General features: G+C 38.9%; 1 protein-coding gene across 1 annotated transcript in view; it reads left to right on the top strand.

The window, feature by feature from the left end:
• AK9 (adenylate kinase 9) overlaps positions 1–20691 on the top strand; it is a gene marked incomplete at both ends in the record, with an annotated part of 112147 nt that overhangs the window by 38208 nt on the left and 53248 nt on the right. The window contains 8 exons of the mRNA XM_080665093.1: positions 1096–1179; positions 1270–1368; positions 5231–5311; positions 6925–7061; positions 8774–8930; positions 10076–10190; positions 15289–15365; positions 18797–18946. Of these exons, the coding sequence (XP_080521219.1) occupies positions 1096–1179; positions 1270–1368; positions 5231–5311; positions 6925–7061; positions 8774–8930; positions 10076–10190; positions 15289–15365; positions 18797–18946 (900 nt within the window). The remainder of the gene's footprint in view (positions 1–1095; positions 1180–1269; positions 1369–5230; positions 5312–6924; positions 7062–8773; positions 8931–10075; positions 10191–15288; positions 15366–18796; positions 18947–20691) is intronic.

The following is a 20691-nucleotide window of genomic DNA, read 5'->3' on the forward strand; positions in this document are numbered from 1 at the left end:
AAAGACCAGCATTGAAATTGCATGCCATCCAGATGATCATCCAGATGACGCAGAATGAATTTATATTTTTAGTATACCATCCTAAAAATGAAAACCAAAATTTCTAAAAAATATACTCATAGACAAGTCACAAAACAAAGCTTGAGAATATTTACCCAGACTACTAAAATGGCTTACTATTCAACCTATTTAAGGCTGGACAAAATGAATTCATTAAATCCTTCAACAAATTCTAGAGTACCTACTTTGTGTTGGGCACCGACCTACAGAGGTGAACAAGACACATGAAGCTCCTGTCTTCATGGTGGTTACACACTGAAGGAGGGTTGGGGGGGGAGGGAAACACACAAACTGGTAGAAAAAAATATATAACACAGTAATGGGGTGGGTGGTGATTGGGGAAGGAGTGCTGGGGTTTTAGGGTGACTAAGGAAGACCTCATTGAAGAGGAGACATTTAACAGAAATCTAGATCAAAAGAGGAAGCCAGGGTCCTGGAGGAAGAACAGTGATATAATGTCTCTTGAAGTCTATAGTGATTCCTTTCACATTATGGCATAAAATCATAGATTTTAAAGCATTCCACAAATTGCCTTTATTTTCACCAGAATATAAAAATAGATGCTATCTCTCATATGCTACAAACTTAAAAGCTTCTTTTGAAATTCACTAATTATTCTAAATCTAAAAATAGGGTTAACCTTTCTTAAAATTTAAAAAATTGCAATATTTTTGCTAGTGAATTTTACTCCAATATATTTTTTAGAAAAATTCATGAGTGGAGAGTATTGAGGTTTTCAGACTTAGAAAATTATAGACTAATACAGAAGATGGCAGCTAGCATGGAGCAGGCTTCCTGAAAGCCAAGCATTTTCTAAGTTGTCATCATCCATTCTTGTATTTAATCCTCACAACAGTGCCTTGGGTTTGATGGTGTTCATTGTGCATAGTAGAAATTGAGACGAGATCAAAGCCACGCTGACTGAGTCATAACTCACACGCAAGTCTGTCTGACTTTAAAGCAGAGAAGTGAATCATTATACCTGTCTCCTTACCCCCAACTACCTTCTGCTAACAGCCAATTACTATCTTTCAGCTTTAAAAGACCAGGAAAGAGAACTTAAAATGAAGGAGTATGGTAAAAGCTTCGAAGAGGCACGCTCTTCACTTGATGACGATGGTAAAGAAATATATTGCTACTGCTATATTAGCCAAAATGTTTCTAATATAAACAGGTTAGCTGCTAAAGCATATTATTCTTCCACTGCAGGGCTCATTCAGGAATCCCAAATAGAGAGCTCTTTAGAGGACAATGAAGAAGCCAAAATGAAGTCAGATAGTGATCCAACTGTTAAAACTGATCAAGATGGTAACAAAATGAACTGTTAATGCCATGCTTATGGGTCTTTCATTTTATTTCATATTTTGTCATCTTTAGATTGAAGGTTAGAATACCCCCAAAATTGGAACATTCAGGAAAAAAGAGTTAGCTTCTCTGTTACAGATTTAAGCTACAGAACCAAACTAGATTTACTGGAATGAAGAAGAAAATATAGAAACTGAGGAGTCTAATATGATTAGAACCTCCCCAAATTTTTCAAAATGCTCCTAAATGTAACACAAGTATTATTATGTAACTAGAGGCCCGGTACACAAAATTCGTGCATGGGTAGGGTCCTTAGGTCTGGCCGGCAATCAAGTTCCCCACCTCCCTGCCTCCACATCTCCTCCTTCCCTCACCACCCGCACACCACCACCGCATGGTTCCCTCCTCCCCCACACCCCCTACCTCCCCACCTTCCCACCTCCTCCTCCCCTTGCTCCCTCAGTACCCCACCACCTCTGGTTGTCTGCCATGTTCCACGCTGTGGTCAGCGCATGTCATAGCAAGCGATCGAACTCCCATTGTCCTGATCGAACTCCTGTTGTTCCGGTGGAACTCCCGAGGGGACACTTTGCCTTTTATATATAGACTAGAGGACCCATTCACAAAGATTCGTGCAAGAATGGGCCTTCCTTCCCCTGGTTGCCGGCACTGCCTTCGCTCAGGCCCAGAGCCATCTTTCCACCTTCCCACGCTGCTCAGAAGCCCGGAGCAGCTGGTGCGGTGCAGAAGCCACCTGGCCACTTGGGGCCTGCATATACAAATTAACCCGCCATCTTTGTTGGGTTAATTTGCATAGTCGCTCCTGATTGGCTGGTGGGTGTCATGAGGTACGGTCAATTTGCATATTTCTCTTTTATTACTGTAGACTAGTGGCCCAGTGCATGAAATTCATGCATGGAGGGAGAGAGAGTGGGAAGGGTGTCCCTCAGCCTGACTTGCACCCTCTCCAATCTGGGACCCCTCAGGGGATAACCAGCAGTCAGACATCTCACAGTCCAGAACTGCTGGCTCCTAACCACTCGCCTGCCTGCCTGATTGCCCCTAACTTCTTCTGCCTGCCAGCCTGATTGTCCCTAACTGCTGCCCTGCTGGCTTGATTGCCCCTAACCGCCTCTGCCTCAGCCCCGCATCCAGGACCCAGGATTCCCTCCTCCAGGTGACCACAGGCACCCAGGATCTGGGCTTCCCTCCCTCTGGTCAGCCATAGGCACCCAGGCTGGCTGTAGCCGCAGGGGATGGTGGGCAGGTGGCTTCGCCTGGGCTTCAGCCGCAAGTGCCGGTGCCCAGGACTGCAGGGTGGGCGGCTTCTCCGTCTACCAGGCCGTAGCCAGCCACAGGTGCTGGTGCCTGGACCGCAGGCAGGCGGCTTCTCCGTCTTCCCTGGGATGCAGTGTGGGCGACTTCTCCAGTTGGCTGCGGCCTGGGATCACAGGGCAGGCGGCTTCTTCATCTCCCAGGCTGCAGCCAGCGTCAAGCGCTGGGACCCGGTTTCTCTGTCTCCCCCAGGACGTGGGGCAGGCAGACGTGAGGCAGGCAGACATGAGGCTTCTGGTGCTGTCTGCGGCCTGGGATCACGGGGCAGGCAGCTTCTTTGTCTCCTGGGCTGCAGCCAGCCTCAGGCGCTGGTGCCTGACTTCTACAACCCCGAAAGGCCCAGAGTGGCGGGGGGGCGGGGCTGCCGCCATGTTATCAGGTTAATTTGCATACTCTGATTGGCTGGTAGTGTAGCAAAGTGACGGTAATTTGCATGTTTCTCTTTTATTGGTGTAGATAATAAATTATTTTGTAAAAGCTTTCTACTTCCTTTATTGTGTTCAAATATAACCATCATAAACACAGAGTTTTAGCTGTGAAGTGTTATCATTTGGTGCTATTTACCCTTATAAAATTTTTCCATGCATATCTTTTTTTAAAAAAATATTTTTTTAAATTGATTTCAACGAGGAAGGGAGAGAGAGATAGAAACATCAATGATGAGAGAGAATCATCTCTCATCATTGCCCCCTACTGGGGGTTGAGCCCGCAACCTGGGTCTGTGCCCTGTCAGGGAATCGAACCTGGGACTTCTTGGTCCATGGGACAACACTCAATCCACTGAGCCGCCACAGCCAGGCTCCATGAATATCTTAACATAATTGAAAGCATACAGAGTAAACTATTTTTGCCTTTTTTGATTTATAATATAACATTTAATTACATTATTTCATTAGGAGATATTTTAACCCTCATTTTCAATTGCTGCATGATTTCCCTATTTATAGGTAATAGTTTTATATGTTGGAAACTGGTAATTTTTCTGATTCTTTTGCTACTAAAAGTAATGTGCAATTAATTTTTTTACATAAAGTTTTGTCTGCAAGTTGACGTAAGTGAAGTAACTGGTTCAATAAGTATGAACCAGAGTCAAATTGCTTTGCATAAAAGTTGTTTCAAATTATGTTCCCCTCAGTAATATACAAAGTACATGTCATTTGTTACCTCAGTATTTTCTCTTTTTAGATACTATTTTAATTTTTAATTGTTTCTGAAGTTTAATATTTGTTAACCATTTATATTTCTTCTTTTCTGAGGTGACCATTTTCTCTTTTGCCCATTTTTATAAGTTATATCAGTTATATGGTTTCTATATAAACTTCATTAGTCACTTATTTTTCATATTCTTTTTCAGAATTGGTTGGTTTGTCTTTTAAATCACCTTGCAGTTTTTGAAGTAGAGGAAATTTTTATATTTTCGTGGTCAAATCATCACTTTCCTTTTGTTGATTAATTCCATTTACTTTCAGGTTTAAAAAGTCTTCCTCTCAATCAGAGGTGTAATATATACATACACTTTTTTTTCTTACATTTATCCAACCTTTGGTGTGTAGTTCTTAAGCACATCTATAATTTATTTTGTTCTATAATGTAGAGCTGATAGCTTTTGTTTGGTTCCTTTTCCTGAATCAGACAGACATGTGCTTGCCTGGTGTATATTTCAAGTTTAGTAGGAATTGAACTGGGTACTGTCAGAAACTTAGGTATGGCCCTCTTCCTTCCCTAACATATACACAGCGCCACACACACATACACATACATCTTAAAATTTTGGCCAAGTGACTTCTGGGAGTTAGTTGCCAGCTAATACACTAAGAGAGTCCCACCCCCATACTGGCCGTTCCTGCCTTGGAGGAGGCAGTCCGAGGTAGAAGCAGACATCAGTGCCTCTACCCACTGCTGGAGGGATGTCAACACTGCCAGTGGTCCCTTGTAAAAACGCACCCTCTCTGCCCCATGCATCTGAGATAAACACAGCCTTGATCTCTGGAAGGGAAAATTTGATATATATTTATTTCAATTTAGATTCACTGACTTGATCTGAAACTGAAATTCCTCTTGATTTTATTATTGGTTAATTAAATCATCTTTATTTTCTACTGCTGATAGATATTTTTACCTGTTTTATTATTATGGTTATTATTTTAATCATTAAAAAATTAGGAACATAGCCTTAGCCAGTTTGGATCAATGGATAGAGTGTCAGCCTGTGGACCAAAGGTTCCCTAGTTCAATCCAGGTCAAGAGCACATCCCCCGGTTGCAGGCTCCTCCCCAACCTGGGTCCTGATCTGGGCTTGTGCAGGAGGCAACCAATTGATATATTTCTCTCTCATCAATGTTTCTCTCTGTCTTTCCCTCTCTCTCTTCCGCTCTCTCTAAAAAAATCAGTGGAAAAATATCCTCTGGTGAGGATTAACAACAACAACAAAAATTAGGAACATGAATCCTGGATACCAGGACCCATGATCTTTGGAAATCACCTACAATTTAATAATGTTCTTTAGGTGTTAACAATATTTTATTCACAGATGAAAAAGAACCCAGTGAACCATCTGTAATTAAAAGAAGTTTACAAGACAGTCAAGATCTAAAGTTGGATTCTAAAAGAGGTAAATTAATATTTGGGTGATTTGGTTCTTTTAGATTGTGGATCTAAAAATTACAATAATTCCTTCAGAATTTGGAAGCAGAAATATGTCATTTTTGTAAAAATCATTATATTAATATGCAACTTACTATATCTTAAAGGCTATTGTAAATACATATGCAGGAACACAGAAAAATATTATGCGCTATATTGTTTTGGTGAAAAAGAACCTTGGGAAGACAGGAGATGTTTCTGTCTGTTCTGCCATCCCTGCCATGTGGCTACCATACAATTCACAGTATGGCTGCTGGTGCTCCAGCCATCACATCAGAGTGCCTCACAGGAAGAGAGAAAGGCCAGGAGCACAAACTGGCACTCCCCCCAGCTGAGTTATTCCTCTTTAAAGAGATGACAGGCCCTAACCGGTTTGGCTCAGTGGATAGAGCGTCGGCCTGCGGACTGAAGGGTCCCAGGTTCGATTCTGGTCAAGGGCATGTACCTGGGTTGCGGGCACATCCCCAGTAGGGGGCGTGCAGGAGGCAGCTGATCGATGTCTCTCTCTCATAGATATTTCTAACTCTCTATCCCTCTCTCTTCCTCTCTGTAAAAAATCAATAAAATATATTTTTAAAAAAAAAAAAATAAAGAGATGACAGAAAGGCTCACCAAAAAAAATTCTGCTTGCGTCTTAATTATGGGCCATCCAAGTTATAAGGGAAGTTGGACGATGCAGCGTTTTTAGCTGGGCACATTGCTGACCCCAACAAAATCAGAGAAGTTACTAAGGAAGGGGAGAATGGATGGATATTGAATGGATACTAGCAGTTTCTAGCACATTTAGTATCTCTACTGGCTATATCTGCCTCACCAGCTCCCCTTCCCAAGACCACAGGTTCTTGCTTCTCCATCATTGAGAACAGACATCTCACTTCATGGCAGGGCGGGCAGCAGGAAGCTGCTCTTCGAAGGCCCTTTGGAGGTTTTCTGGTCTAGGATCAGCTGGGCTCTGGCAGGAGACTCTGATGGAGGGAGCCTTGTGGCAGCAGCTTAGGAAGCACCTCTGGAAAGACAGAGGGAGAGGAGTCAGGTGGAGCTGCCAACCACCTGTCTCATTTACATCATGATGCTGCCTGTGAGCCAACTCAGCCGTGTAAGGAGACACTCAGGGTGCCACAAGGGCAAGAATCAAGTGTAACACCTGAGAAACCAGCCTATGTCACCCTTTCTTCTGTCCCTCGAACTTGCCTATTTCCTGTCCTTTTACTGGCCTGTGTATTCTCATGCTGGAAATTGGAAGTATTCATCCTGTTTTCTGACGCATTCCCTAGATACTTCTGTTTTCTGGAGTCGTTTGGTGCCTACCCCTTCTCCCTGGCTTGCTGGTTTTGACTCCTGTGACTTCTTGCCTCATTCACTTTTATTCTGATGTATTGGTTCTGAGCCACTGCTCTGATATTTTGTGATTCCTGACCTGACATTTCCTTCCAAGTCTATTTCCCCTTTCTTCTAGCATGTGAACAATAACACAATGATAGCACTTTGTTGGGTCAGGTATTAGCAATCATGCTCTATTGCAAATAGAATTATCTGCTAAAAGTATTAATAGCGTTAGTTTATTAACTTGTTTTATGTTAGGCTCAATAGAAGAGGTAACTGCAGATCATCCAGAGGTTCTTTCTATAATAAATGAGTCGTTGAAAATGACAAAGGATATGAACTTTGAACATCCATATGAAAAATATGCTGAAATCTTAGAGGAAGTCCTAGAAGAGGTAAGAAATCTAAGCTATTCATTTTTATCTTTAATTTAACAGAAATGGAGAAAAATGTCAACCTAGAATATGTATAATTAATTTAGTCTCATTTGACAGTACTAAAATCTGTAGCTTTCAAATTCATGTGCATTTTATAGTCAACATTGTTATGTGTAATGTACCTCAGTGAATAATTGCTTAGGTTCTTTGGTAATTTTTATTTATCAACAATTATGCTATATAATTTCATAGCTTTGAAATTAATTTTTTTATTTTAAATTCTTTATTGTTATAAGTATAACATGTCTCCTTTCTTTTTTAATATATTTTTATTGTTAATAGTATTACAGATGTCTCCCATTCCCTCTTTGGCCCCCCCTTCTTCCCAGCACCCACCCACCGCTCCAGATCTTCACTACCCTATTGCCTGTGTCCATATGCATAACCTATGAATGCAGACAATAGGGTGGTGAAAGCCTGGGGCAGGATCCGGGTGGAGGAGGGCAATGAGGGAGAAAAAGAGGGGACATCTGTAACACTCTCAATAATAAAGATTTTTTTTTAATTTTTTAAGTTTATTCCTTATTCTCTTTGACCTAAAAACACTTTTTCTAGGAATCTAACCTAAAGAAATATATATTTGGACAAAAATTTATATATACAGATATTCATCACATGAGCTCAATGTTATAATAAAATTACAAATTGTATAAATGTTTAACAGTAAGAAGATGATTAAACAAATTAAGACTTACTCATTACTCATTAGATAAAATACAATAAAGTCATTACATTTTTTTTCCAAAAAAATGAGATGGGGAAACTATATGTTGATATTGGCTTAATTTTCATATCTTTGAAACTTGGATAGTAAAATTTTTATTAATCATTTCTATTTTTTCCAGATTTATTGATATATAATTGACATATAATGTATTAGTTTAAGGTGTACAACATAATGGTTTGATATATACTAGTATATATACTAGAGGTCCAGTGCACGAATTCGTGCATGGGTGGGGTCCGGCCAGCCCACCCCTGATGGGGGGGTGAGCCAATTGGGTGAGGGGCCGCAGGCTGTTGGCTGGCCCTGCCCCCTGGTCAAACTCCCAGTGGAACTTCTAATCAAGGGGAAAATTTGCATATTAGTCTTTTATTATATAGGATGTGCAAAATGATTATCACAATAAGTTTAGTTAACATTCATTACCTCATATACTTTTTTTGTCCATGTGTAATAATAACTTTTAAGACCCACTCTCTTAGCAACTTTCAAATGAACAATATTGTTAACTATAGTCACCTTGTTGTACATTACATCCCCAGGACTTACTCATTTTATAACTGGTAGTTTATACTTTTTAACTCTTCACAAATTTCCCCCCACCCTCACCTTAACCTCTGGCAACCACCAATGAGTTTAGTTCTTTTAAATTCCACATATAAGTGAAATCATACAATATTTGTCTTTGTCTTATTTATTTCACTTATATTTCTTCTGTATCACTTTTTTACCTTCTCATTCTCATATGTTACACATTTTAAAGTGTTTAAAATTTTTTTTCTAAAGACTTGCTTATAGTTTCTCTTTTAAAATTAAGTAGCTCTCTTTTTTTCTGAACATCAGAAGAACTCAGAAGATAGTTAAGGTTCATAAAAAGTGATAGATCAAGGTAGTATCCTTGGCTTGTCCAGCTATGATGGTAATATCAGTGTGTAATTTTTTACAGGTAGCTGAAGAAAACAAGGACAGGTTTTCTGGTGCCCCAAAATATGGAGGATGGATAGTGGACAACTGCCCTGTTATGAAAGAACTGTGGACAACCTTAGTGGAGAAAGGAATTACACCAGATTTAGTAATCTATTTGTCAGATACAGAAGACAATGGTTGGTAAATATTTATCATGTAAATTTGAAAGTGAAGTTTTTATTGCTGGTAATATTTTTAGTTAAAATACAAAATGGAAAACTCTCCATCCTCACTAGGTATAAATACCACCCCAGCAATCCCTTTATGCCCTGAGGGGTACGCAAAATGAGGCAGCCATCCACAGAGTAGGTGACCAGGATAGAGTATTGGGGCACTGGAGATCCCAGCAGGCCCTTGTAATTATGCTTTGGAGCTGAGACTTTAACACCCTCCTCTCAGTCAGCACTATAAATTCTAAGTGAAATATATATATACTAGAGGCCCGGTGCACGAGATTCACGCATGGGGGGGGTGGTCCCTCAGCCTGGTCTGCATGCTCTCGTGGGGAGCGGGCCTAAGCCAGCAGGTGGACATCCCCCAAAGGGTCCTTAGCACTACCGCAGAGACGGGAGAGGATCCCACCACTGCCACTGCACTCGCCAGCCATGAACCTGGCTTCTGGCTGAGCGGTGCTCCCCCTGTTGGAGCGCACTGACCACCAGGGGGAATCACCTGTGTTGAGCGTCTGCCCCCTGGTGGTCAGTGCGCATCATAGCGACAAGTCGTTCTGTTGTTCAGTCAGTTTGCATATTAGGTTTTTATTATATGGGATATAATATTAAGCTGAGGCCAAAGACCATTTATTAGTCCTTCTTCACCTCAAATGGGACATATTAAGTACACAAAGGTAGAAGAACTAAATTTTAATTATTCTGTCACTTTGTACAAAGCTATAATAATCAAAACAGTGTGGTACTGGCATCAAACCAGATGCATAGGCCAAGGTAACTGAATAAAGAGCCCAGCAATAAACCCACATATATATATGGTCAACTAATCTTTGATAAGGGGGCCAAGAATATTCTGTCATTTGCCTTTTAGAAGGGAAATATATTACATTTTTTCATGTTTTTGTTATTTATGACATGCCAATATATGTCTTTTAAAAATGATTTAAGATGGTCTTTTAATATTTTCAAGAATCTGGGCTCTATTTAAATAAATGACTAAAGGAAAATATATTTGGATATAGGCAGAATTAATTTTTATTGTTAATTTTTAAAATGTATCTCACTATACTTTATAGATTTTCAAAATTAATATTATTCTGTTTATATTTTAGGAAAATGTTTACTTAATAGACTGTATTTAGAGAATAAAGCTGAAATTGACTCTAAAATATTCGAGAGATTACTAGATGAACTACAAAAGAAAAAAACAGAGGAAGAAGCAGCAAGGTAAATCTGCCTGGCATAGTAAAACAGGTTAATGAATCTTCTATGAAGCTGTTAAGTATCTACTCACAATTTATATTTATGAAATTTCTTTAATATCAAAATGGTGATCTAACTCATCCAATCCTTCCTATATAATAAAAGGCTAATATCAAATTGTTCCCTTGGGAGTTTGACCGGGAGACCAGGAGTTTGATTGCTCACTATGACATGCGCTGACCACCAGGGGGCGGCATGGAACATGGCGAGCTACAAGTGGCGGCGGTGGGGTGCTGAGGGAGTGAGGGAAGGAGGAGGTGGGGAGGCCGGGAACCTAATTGGCTCTGATCGCCGGCCAGGCCTAGGGACCCTACCCATGCACGAATTTTGTGCACCAGGCCTCTAGCTATAAATAATTACAAGAAAAACAGTGATTTCACAAATACTTCCAGAATCTATAAAGTACAGAGTTGTGGATGTTTTCACAGTTCCAAATCAAATTTATCCTAAATCCAATATCTACTTTCAAGAGACATTGCAAAAATAAATAAATAAATAAATGACAGATAGGATTTTTTTTCCTTTTTACCATATTTATCTTTGATTTAAAAAACTTTGCTAACTAGAATCCATAAATTGAAGAAATAACATGCTAAAAAGTAGATGAAAATACACTTGTGTGATATGACTAAAATCCAAAGCCCAACTAAATTCTAATAAGGAAAACAAAAGACTAGTTACTATACTCACAGGTTTAACATTGAGTTTATTCTCCAATCAGGTTGCGATGAAAAAGGTTTAGGAATGTGAACTCATATCTATCTCTTCATGACTGGGGTCAAGACTAAACTTTAATAAACTATAAGTTCTTCAGAATGGGGAAGTATAAAGTATAATTAGAAACAGTGACTTAATTTGCTAATTGTTCTTCCTTGCTGAAATATGCTGTTAAATACGTTTCACTGGGTTTCTTACTTCTCAGTTGCAAAACTAAGACATTTAAGAACTAAATTTCTTTATGTTAATCCACCTGTAGGAGCTTTCTCAAATGCTTTTTCCTGTCCCCTTTCAGATATTAGCAATTGGAGTTGGGATTTAGGAGAGCTCTTTAAACTCTTAAAATTATGACGCTGTTATCTAGCTTACTGGGGGGTAGGAGGCATGTAACTGATAAGTGTGTGTCAGAGGATTTTCTTCAGTGTCATTTTTCATCTAAGTCAGTAATTTTCAACCTTTTTCATTTCATATCACACATACATTAATTACTAAAATTATGCAGCACACCAAAAAATAAATGTTTTTGCTGATCTGACAAAAAATAGGTAAAATATTGATTCATTCACACCAGACAGCTGTTGTTGTGTTGACTATTGTTATTTTTTATTTTACAATCTAAGGGAAAAGAGGTCAGTGCCCCTGACTTAAATAGTTGGGTATTGCATTTTTTAAAAATTCTTGCAGCACACTGGTTGAAAATCACTGATCTAAGTTAACCATTTCTTTAGGAACTTAACACAAAAATATACAAAGTATAATTTAGTTAGAGTAATTAATGAAATTATTTGATATATGGAGTAAAAAGAGTATTATTAATTCAGAGAATAATTACAAACTGATTTACCTTTACTTATAGCATTTAAAACTTTTGTTACAAATGGAGCTACAATATTTAGGATTTAAGGGATTACCTAATTCATTTCCAATGTATGAGAAATAGTCAAATATTTGAGAAGGGATGAAGATGTCAACATAAGAATAAAACGGAGTTTATGTGATTTCTAGACTGAGGTCTGCTACATTTTAAAGAGATAAAAAATATATACATTTATACTTTTTAAAAGGGAAAAGAGATCTCCACTTTCTCACAACTATCTACCTTCACCTTCCTATTACCATATGGAATTTTCTGAGCTATCTCTATAGTCAATGTTTACTTCTTTTGATTCTACATTTTTATATCTTTATAAAGTTCTTGATATCAAAGACTTACCCAGACTGAAGCAGACTTTTCTGTTTTTATATGTCACCTTTTAAAATTCAACATAAGTATTTCAAAAGTCAACTTCTTTTTCATATTAAGAGAAAATGAAATCTGACATGGAACACACAAAAATGGTCAGAGTCTCATATAAATGCCTTGCAAGTTGGTTAGGAAACAAATAAACTTAACAGGCTTAAGAATTTCATCTTGAGCCAAAACCGGTTTGGCTCAGTGGATAGAGCGTCGGCCTGCGGACTCAAGGGTCCCAGGTTCGATTCCGGTCAAGGGCATGTACCTTGGTTGCGGGCACATCCCCAGTAGGGGGAGTGCAGGAGGCAGCTGATCGATGTTTCTCTCTCATCGATGTTTCTGACTCTCTATCCCTCTCCCTTCCTCTCTTCCTCTCTGTAAAAAATCAATAAAATATATTTAAAAAAAAAAAAAAAGAAAAAAAAAAAAAAAGAATTTCATCTTGAGCCAGATATCTAAAGACACGCAGAATTCTACAGCTTTGCCAGCATCAGTTTCCAAATGTGCCCGTCAAATGCAGGATAATGTCTGTCATCACCATTAGTTTTTGACTCGTCTATGTGGATTATCGAAGTGTCTAATAACGGGCAGCAAACTTCTTCATTCTTGTGAGGTGTCAGGTTCTTAGCGCAACTTTCTTTATCTAGGTTTTGGATAAGGGGAGTCTCACAAAAGAGCACTGTTCGAACTGCCCATTCACACAGTTAAAATGGGAAAGGAGTGTGGCAACAAGACCCAGCCATCTCAGAGGTCTGGACACAAAGAGAACTCAAGTTTCACTAAGCCTTCAGGCCGGAGGCAGGATTTAGAATATAGTCAGAGAACACCCCCTATCAACAAGAAATAGACCTGTGGGGGGAGAGGTGTGTTAAGGTTGTTTTTTTAAGCATGTTTTTATTGCTTTCAGAGAGGAAGGGAGAAGGAGAGAGAGATAGAAACATCAATGATGAGAGAGAATCATTGATCGGCAGCTTCCTGCACACCCCAAACTGAGGATCGAGCCCCCAACCTCAGCATGTGCCCTGATGGAGAATAGAACCATGACCTCCTGGTTCATAGGTTGACGCTCAAACACTGAACCACACTGGCTAGGCTGTGTGGTAATGTTTTTTGAAGAGAATATATGTGACTAGATTTTCAAAGGAAGGGGAAAGGGATACAAAGAATGCTGAATGTAAGAGAATGACAGGCCTATAGAACAGTCTTAAGAAGACTGCCCCAGCCCTGGCCATTGTGGCCCAGAGCACCGGCCTTTGCACTGAAGAGTTGCAGGTTCAATTTCCAGACAAGAGCACATACCGAGGTTGCAGCAGGCTCGATCCCCAACCTGGCTCACACATTGATGCTCTCTCGCTCTCTCGCTCTCCTCCCTCCCCTCCACTCTCTCTAAAAATCAATAGAGCCAAAACCGGTTTGGCTCAGTGGATAGAGCGTCGGCCTGCGGACTCAAGGGTCCCAGGTTCGATTCCGGTCAAGGGCATGTACCTTGGTTGCGGGCACATCCCCAGTAGGGGGCGTGCAGGAGGCAGCTGATCGATGTTTCTAACTCTCTATCCCTCTCCCTTCCTCTCTTCCTCTCTGTAAAAAAATCAATAAAATATATTTTAAAAAAATAAATAAAAAAAAAAATAAATAAAAATCAATAGAAAAAATATCCTCAGGTGAGGATTAGCAACAACAGTAATAACAAAAGACTGTCCCAGAGTATGTTGCTGATATGAATGGGCTCTACTTTACTTACCTAGTCCCCTATTGAATACTTGGAACAGTTGTTCTTAGTATTATTTTTTAAAGATGCCATCATTTTTAGAAGAATGCAACATTCTTTTTTTTTTTAAATATATTTTATTGATATTTTACAGAGAGGAAGGGAGAGGGATAGAGAGCTAGAAACATCGATGAGAGAGAAACATCGATCAGCTGCCTCCTGCACACCTCCCACTGGGGATGTGCCCACAACCAAGGTACATGCCCTTGACCAGAATCGAACCCGGGACCCTTCAGTCTGCAGGCCGACGCTCTATCCACTGAGCCAAACCGGTTTCGGCTGAATGCAACATTCTTATACATGTTTCCTTGTGCAATAGCAAGCTGATTCCTGAAGGGTAAATTCCTAGATATAAACTTTCTAGATCAAAAGTATACACATTTTCATTTTTAATAAATATTGCCTTTCTGCACCATTTCACTAACTTTTTTTATACCTGTCTTCACCATTAAGCAGGTTTAGTGCTTCAACTATAATGAAAAACAGATTCCCTCCAGATATTGAAGTTTCCATATTCTAAATTTCACATAATTGCTCTGACTACAAAGATAAATTTACAAATTTTCTATTTATTTAATATAGAAAAAAATTTAAATGCAAAAAAATTAAATAATATTTAAAACTAATAATGCCATCATTCAGATAACTACTATTAACAATTTGATTAGTTTTCTTCTAGACTTTTCATCATTGTTTATATACATTTAAAACACAAAATTAAAATTCTATTATACATAGTTCTATATTATACTTTTTCACTTAAAATTATATTGTGAACATTTCTTATTTAATCAGAAGGAAAAATGGTACAATTTCTCATATTTGCTTTTTCAACTTGTAGTTAGACAGTACTTAATTAATTTTTAAAGGTTTCCTAATATGCCCAACTGGCATAGCTCAGTGGTTAAGCGTCGACCTATGAACCAGGAGGAGGTCACAGTTCGATTCCTGGTCAGGGCACATACCTGGGTTGCAGGCTTGATCCCTAGTGTGGGACGTGCAGGAGGCAGCCAATCAATGATTCTCTTTCATCATTGATGTTTCTCCCTTCCTCTCTGAAATCAATAAAAAATATATATTTTTTAAAAATGTTTCCTGATAAATAGTTACAGCTTTTCAAAGTGCAACATTCCAAATTTTCTTAAAAAAAAAAAAAAAAACAACCCTGAAAATGAACTGACCTCTATATGAAAAAATTAAACATTTACATTATAAAGTAAAAATATAATGAAATTATGAATTGTTTTCTCTTTATTTTTGCCACTCAGCCTTAAATCCTGTAATTTTGTGAGATGTCTGAATTTCCAAAGATAAGTAAATTTTGAACTTTTTTTTAATTTCAGAAAAATCAAAGAAGAGGCAATGAGAATGGAAGAAGAAAATCAAAGGCTGTTGGCAGCACTGAATGCGAAAACAAAAGGCAAACACAAATTGATATGGCTAATAATGTGTCATTTAATTTTGTTTTATTATTGCAAGCAACCTCAGTATTTCTGTGAATTATGGAAAGGATGACCACAATTCTTTATTTGCCCATGCGAGTCCAGACTTATGCTGTGGCCCTGAAGTATTTATTTGACCCGCTTTCATTCTCAATATATTCCAATTTGGATAAAAATGATATGGTCGCCCTAACCGGTTTGGCTCAGTGGATAGAGCGTCGGCCTGCAGACTGAAGGGTCCCGGGTTCGATTCTGGTCAAGGGCATGTACCTTGGTTGCGGGCACATCCCCGGTGGGGGGTGTGCAGGAGGCAGCTGATCGATGTTTCTCTCTCATCGATGTTTCTGGCTCTCTATCCCTCTCCCTTCCTCTCTGTAAAAAATCAATAAAATATATTTTAAAAAAAAAAAAAATGATATGGTCACTGGAGTAATGGATCATAGAAAAAAGACGACTGACACAGATGCCTACTCCTGCACATTAAGAGTTTCTTTTAAGACTACAGTTCTTAATCTGGAATCTATGGATAAAATTCAGGAGTCTATGAATTTGATTGAAAAATAATTACAACTTTATTTTAACTAACCTTTAGCTAAAATTTAGTTTTTCCTTCAACTAGTAATTCATATAGGTAACAGACCACAGTAGTATCAGTGATAATTTAACTTTGTCACCAATAGGAATGAAGACATCACATTACAGATTTATATATCTTGTTTATACTTATCCCAATTCCCAAATTATGGTAGTAGTTAAGCCAGTTTCTGGTTCTTGTTGTTTAATGAATTAGTAAAGCTGCACTATTTTCTTATAGCACAAGTTTTTTGTTTGTTTTTTGAAGTCTTGATGACTGTATTTCAATGTAGTTGGCTTTTTATGTATTTTGTTTTATGAGATTGAAAGCATTAATCTAAAAAGGTGTCCATAAGTTTTATCAGATTGCCAAAGGAGTCCATGGCTAAAAAGCATGGGGAGTATCTGTTTCAGTTTTCCATTGGTATGAAAAAGCCACCCCAAAACTGTAAAACAACCCCCATTTTTATTATACACAAATTCTGTGGGTCAGGAATTCAGGCAGGGCTTATCTGCTCCCAAAGGACCTCGTTCTGACTTAAGGAGCCACCTTGGAGGTGGATCCTCTGGCCCCACGCAAGCCTTCAGATGACTGTGGCCCTGATTAACATCTTTATGATGACTTCATGAGAGACCCAGGGTCAGAACCACCAATAAGTCACTCCCAAATCCCTGACTCCAGAAACTAGGGTAACATATGATTATTGTTTTAACTACTGTACAGTAACTTTATTGATTTCAAAGAGGAAGGAACACAGATTATCCACTATGGTACTAGAAAAAAAGTATTAGAACTTTTTACTTTTTTTTTTTAAATATATTTTATTGATTTTTTACAGAGAGGAAGGAAGAGGGATAGATAGTCAGAAACATCGATGAGAGAGAAACATCGATCAGCTGCCTCTTGCACACCTCCTACTGGGGATGTGCCCGCAACCAAGGTACATGCCCTTGACCGGAATCGAACCCGGGACCTTTCAGTCCGCAGGCTGACACTCTAACCACTGAGCCAAACCGGTTTTAGCTTACTTTTTTTTTTTAACCAAAAGAAGGAATCTAGTTGAAAGACATTTTGAGTTTCTGGTGCAGAGTACATAACTTCCATCCCAAACCCTGGTAGGTTTCAGCAAATTCTGCTTCTTCCTCTTGTGTATCACCATAAAATTCTCCATATAACACAAAAGATTCACCACATTCTAAGTCACATATTTGGAAGTCACCAGCTCTGCAGTCCTGGTCAGACCTTGAGATCTAAGGACACTTCAGGATGCTTTTCTCTGAGAACTTCATCACCCAAATTTAGATGAAAATTCCGATTCCAGAGGTATCACTCACCACTACAATGTTATTCTTGGAAGACACTCACTGGGAGGAAGGAATTCCCACAAGACTGTAGAAGTCATGTTCATTTACTTTTTCACAGCATCTTTGCATAGAAATTACTATGTTTTTCAGTCAATCTCATAATATAGTAAAGGAATTGGAAGATAGATTTTCTGACTCCACCATTCACCCCATCTTTTTCTTGAAATATTTCCATGCATATATTTCTGATAATGGTCATCAGCAACTACAGGAAATTTGAAGTTATGCTTTCTAAATTTCCATTTAACATATTGAATAACATACTCTATTATTCATTATTAGTTAAAAGAAAATATAGAGTCTATCCCAGTGCTGCATAATGCAAGCCACATATGTAACTTTAAATTTTCTAGTAGCCAAATAAATAGTAAAAAAAAGAAAAACAGGTGAAATGAATTATATTATATTTAATATGCTATATCCAAAATACTATTTTGGCATGAATGCAAAAATTATTGCTATAGTTTACATTCAATTTTTTAATACCTTCTTTAAAAGATTTTGTATTGATTATTAAAGAGGAAGAGAGAGGGAGAGAAAGAAACGTTGATGTGATGAACATGGACAACAGTGTGGTGATTGCCGGAGGGAGGGATGGAGGAGGAAGAGGGCATGGAGGAGATAAATGGTGATGGGGAAAAAAAATTAAAAAAGAAAAAAGAGCCCTGCTGGTGTGGCTCAGTGGTTGAGCATTGACCTATGAACTAGGAGGTCACAGTTCATTTCTGGTCAGGGCACATGCCCAGGTTACGGGCTCAATCCCCAGAAGGGGACATGCAGGAGGCAGCCAACCAGTGATTCTCTCATATTGTTGCTGTTTCTCTCTCTCCCTCTTCCTTCCTCTCTGAAATCAATAAAAATATTTTTTTAAAAAAAGAAAGAAGGAAACATCAATGTGAGAGGGAAACATCACAACCCAGATATGTGCCCTGACTGGGAATCTAACCAGCAACCTTTCGATGCACAGGACAACACCCAACCAAACTGAGCCACACTGGCCAGGACTACATTCTATATTTCATACTAAATCTTTGAAATCCATTGTGTATGTTATGCTTATGATGCATCTCAGTTTGGACTAGCCACATTTTAAGGGCTCAATAGCTACATCATGCAGTGGCTACATATCAGACAGTGCATGCAGTTCTAGCCATTCCCTCATTGAATGGACATTTGAGCCGTTTCCAACTTTTTACTGTTATAATATTTAGGGCTACTGAGAACATTTCTTGTTTTAAATGAACCCTTAGGCTGGTGCTCCCATAGCACGCTGAGTATATGACTATTAACCTTTTAATAGGTAAAATATATGGAAAATGTGTCTCTCCCTCATGAAACCCCGTGCTCCAGGGGGACAGGGCGCCACTCTTTACTCTTTGTGTGGGTCTTAGCACTTATCAGAATACCTCACACCCAATTAATATTTCTGACCTAATCTGAACGATAATTTATTTCTTCTCATTTTCTATAGAGGTGGACGAGGCTGACCTTGAGGTTTATGGGGAGATTGAAGGTGAGGAGAGTGACATTCCTGAAGTGTCTGAGGCCCTTGAGGAGACCGGGGGGCTCTTACCTGAGGAGCCTGAAGCTTCTGAGGTTCCTGAACCAGAACCTGAATCAGGTTAGACTTCATTGACAGCCATGTTCTTAGTTCTACTTGTGTCCATTGGTGTGTGTGTGTGTGTGTGTGTGTGTGTGTATACTTGTGTATATGTTAAGAAAAAGGAAACAGGCTAAAAATGGAGAGATGAGAACAGCCACTTATTTCCAATCCCATGGTTTGAAGTGCCACAGGAAAGCTGATGCTGCCCTGCCCATCCTGGTGCTCAGGAGCAGGGCTGCCTACGTCATTTGTGGGGCATGTTGTCAAAAAGCAGGGAAGATGTGCCACTAAAGGTACTAACATATAAAGCTCTCTTTTCCCTTCTACAATCTTTCTCAATTTGTCATGGATTGAATTTATTGCTATATAATGTCATTCTAAGTAAAGAAAAATTAAAAATTTAAATTATTAGCATGAATTTTTACCATTCATCTTTATATTGTGCAAGGCCATTTTTAAATGAAAATACAAGAGCATTTAACACATATGTAGAACCACTGAAATTAACACAATTCATATTTGGCAGCTCGTACATGCATATGTATTTTGTTCTTACCAGATTACTATTAAGTTTTGTGTACAAAACTAACTCAATTTTTTATTTCACTTCTTAATATGCACATATTCTACCAACACTCTCTACCTTTAGCTTTCTAATGATTAAGGAAAGACGGAAAGAAAAAGGAGCACTGGATTGCCCTCTTTTCCTTTCCTTCTATGTCATCATTTTCAGCCTAAGTGTTTAGCTAATACAGGAAAGTGACACAAGTAAGAAAGGGTTCCTTGGTCATTCATGTCTCTCTGAATGCTATCACCTTCTTTCTGCATCTGAAGCAAGTTCTAGCTCAAAGGGAAAACATGGTCTCTCAGATGTGTCAACATCTTCCCCTGCCTGCCCCCATCACTCAGGCATACTTACTCCTCCACATTATGGGTCTCCTGGAATTCTGTACTCATGATGGGGCATCAGGAACTCCCCTGAGAATGAGATGACAAGGACTGGCTAACACATATTGTGCATATCTCTGTCCATATAAATGCTCGATTGTGCCATTGGAGCCCCTTTGGATTTTGTTTACAAAACAAAGTTCAAAGATAAAATTATTAAAAATTTCAAATTGGCTACCAACGAGCATTAAACTGTGAGGCCATTCTGAGTGAGAGACTGTGCAGCTGCCCAGGCCACACAGCCTTGGAGTGGCCCTGCTGCAGAGGGGCAGTTTGGTGGGTTGGCGCAGGGCAAGAAGGAGTCTTTGGGCAATGAAAGTCACTCTCAAAACTGGAGAGTGGGCTTAAAGCAGCAAGTTAGAGTACCTAGCATGTGGGAGTGAGGCTCACAAATGCTCCCAAGTACAGTTAGTATTGGATTTGAAACTAATGCTACAAACTAAAGGTCTTCAAATCCCTGCAGCCAAATCCATCCTCTGGCACTTAAGGGGAATCTGCTGTTAGCTGGTAGAGGAACCAGGACTAAGGGGGATTTTCACACTGAGAATTCTCAAGTTCAACATAGATCATTTTTACTACAGGAATTGGCATTAGCTTTATGATGCAAAAGTATACTAGCAAAATCATATATCCCTTGTGCCCAACAGAGGAGCTAGCAGGATGAAATCCTTCAATTTCCTTTTAAGAGTCCCACAGCTCTATTTACTTGTGTTCCCACCCAGAAACCTCAGTATTTTCTTTAGTACCTAACCAATTAGGCTATTCTCACACTCTCCTACCTTTTTTTAAAAAAATATATTTTATTGTTTTTTTAC

The sequence above is a fragment of the Plecotus auritus genome, assembly GCF_963455305.1.
Source record: "Plecotus auritus genome assembly, chromosome: 4".
Taxonomy (NCBI): Eukaryota; Metazoa; Chordata; class Mammalia; order Chiroptera; family Vespertilionidae; genus Plecotus; species Plecotus auritus.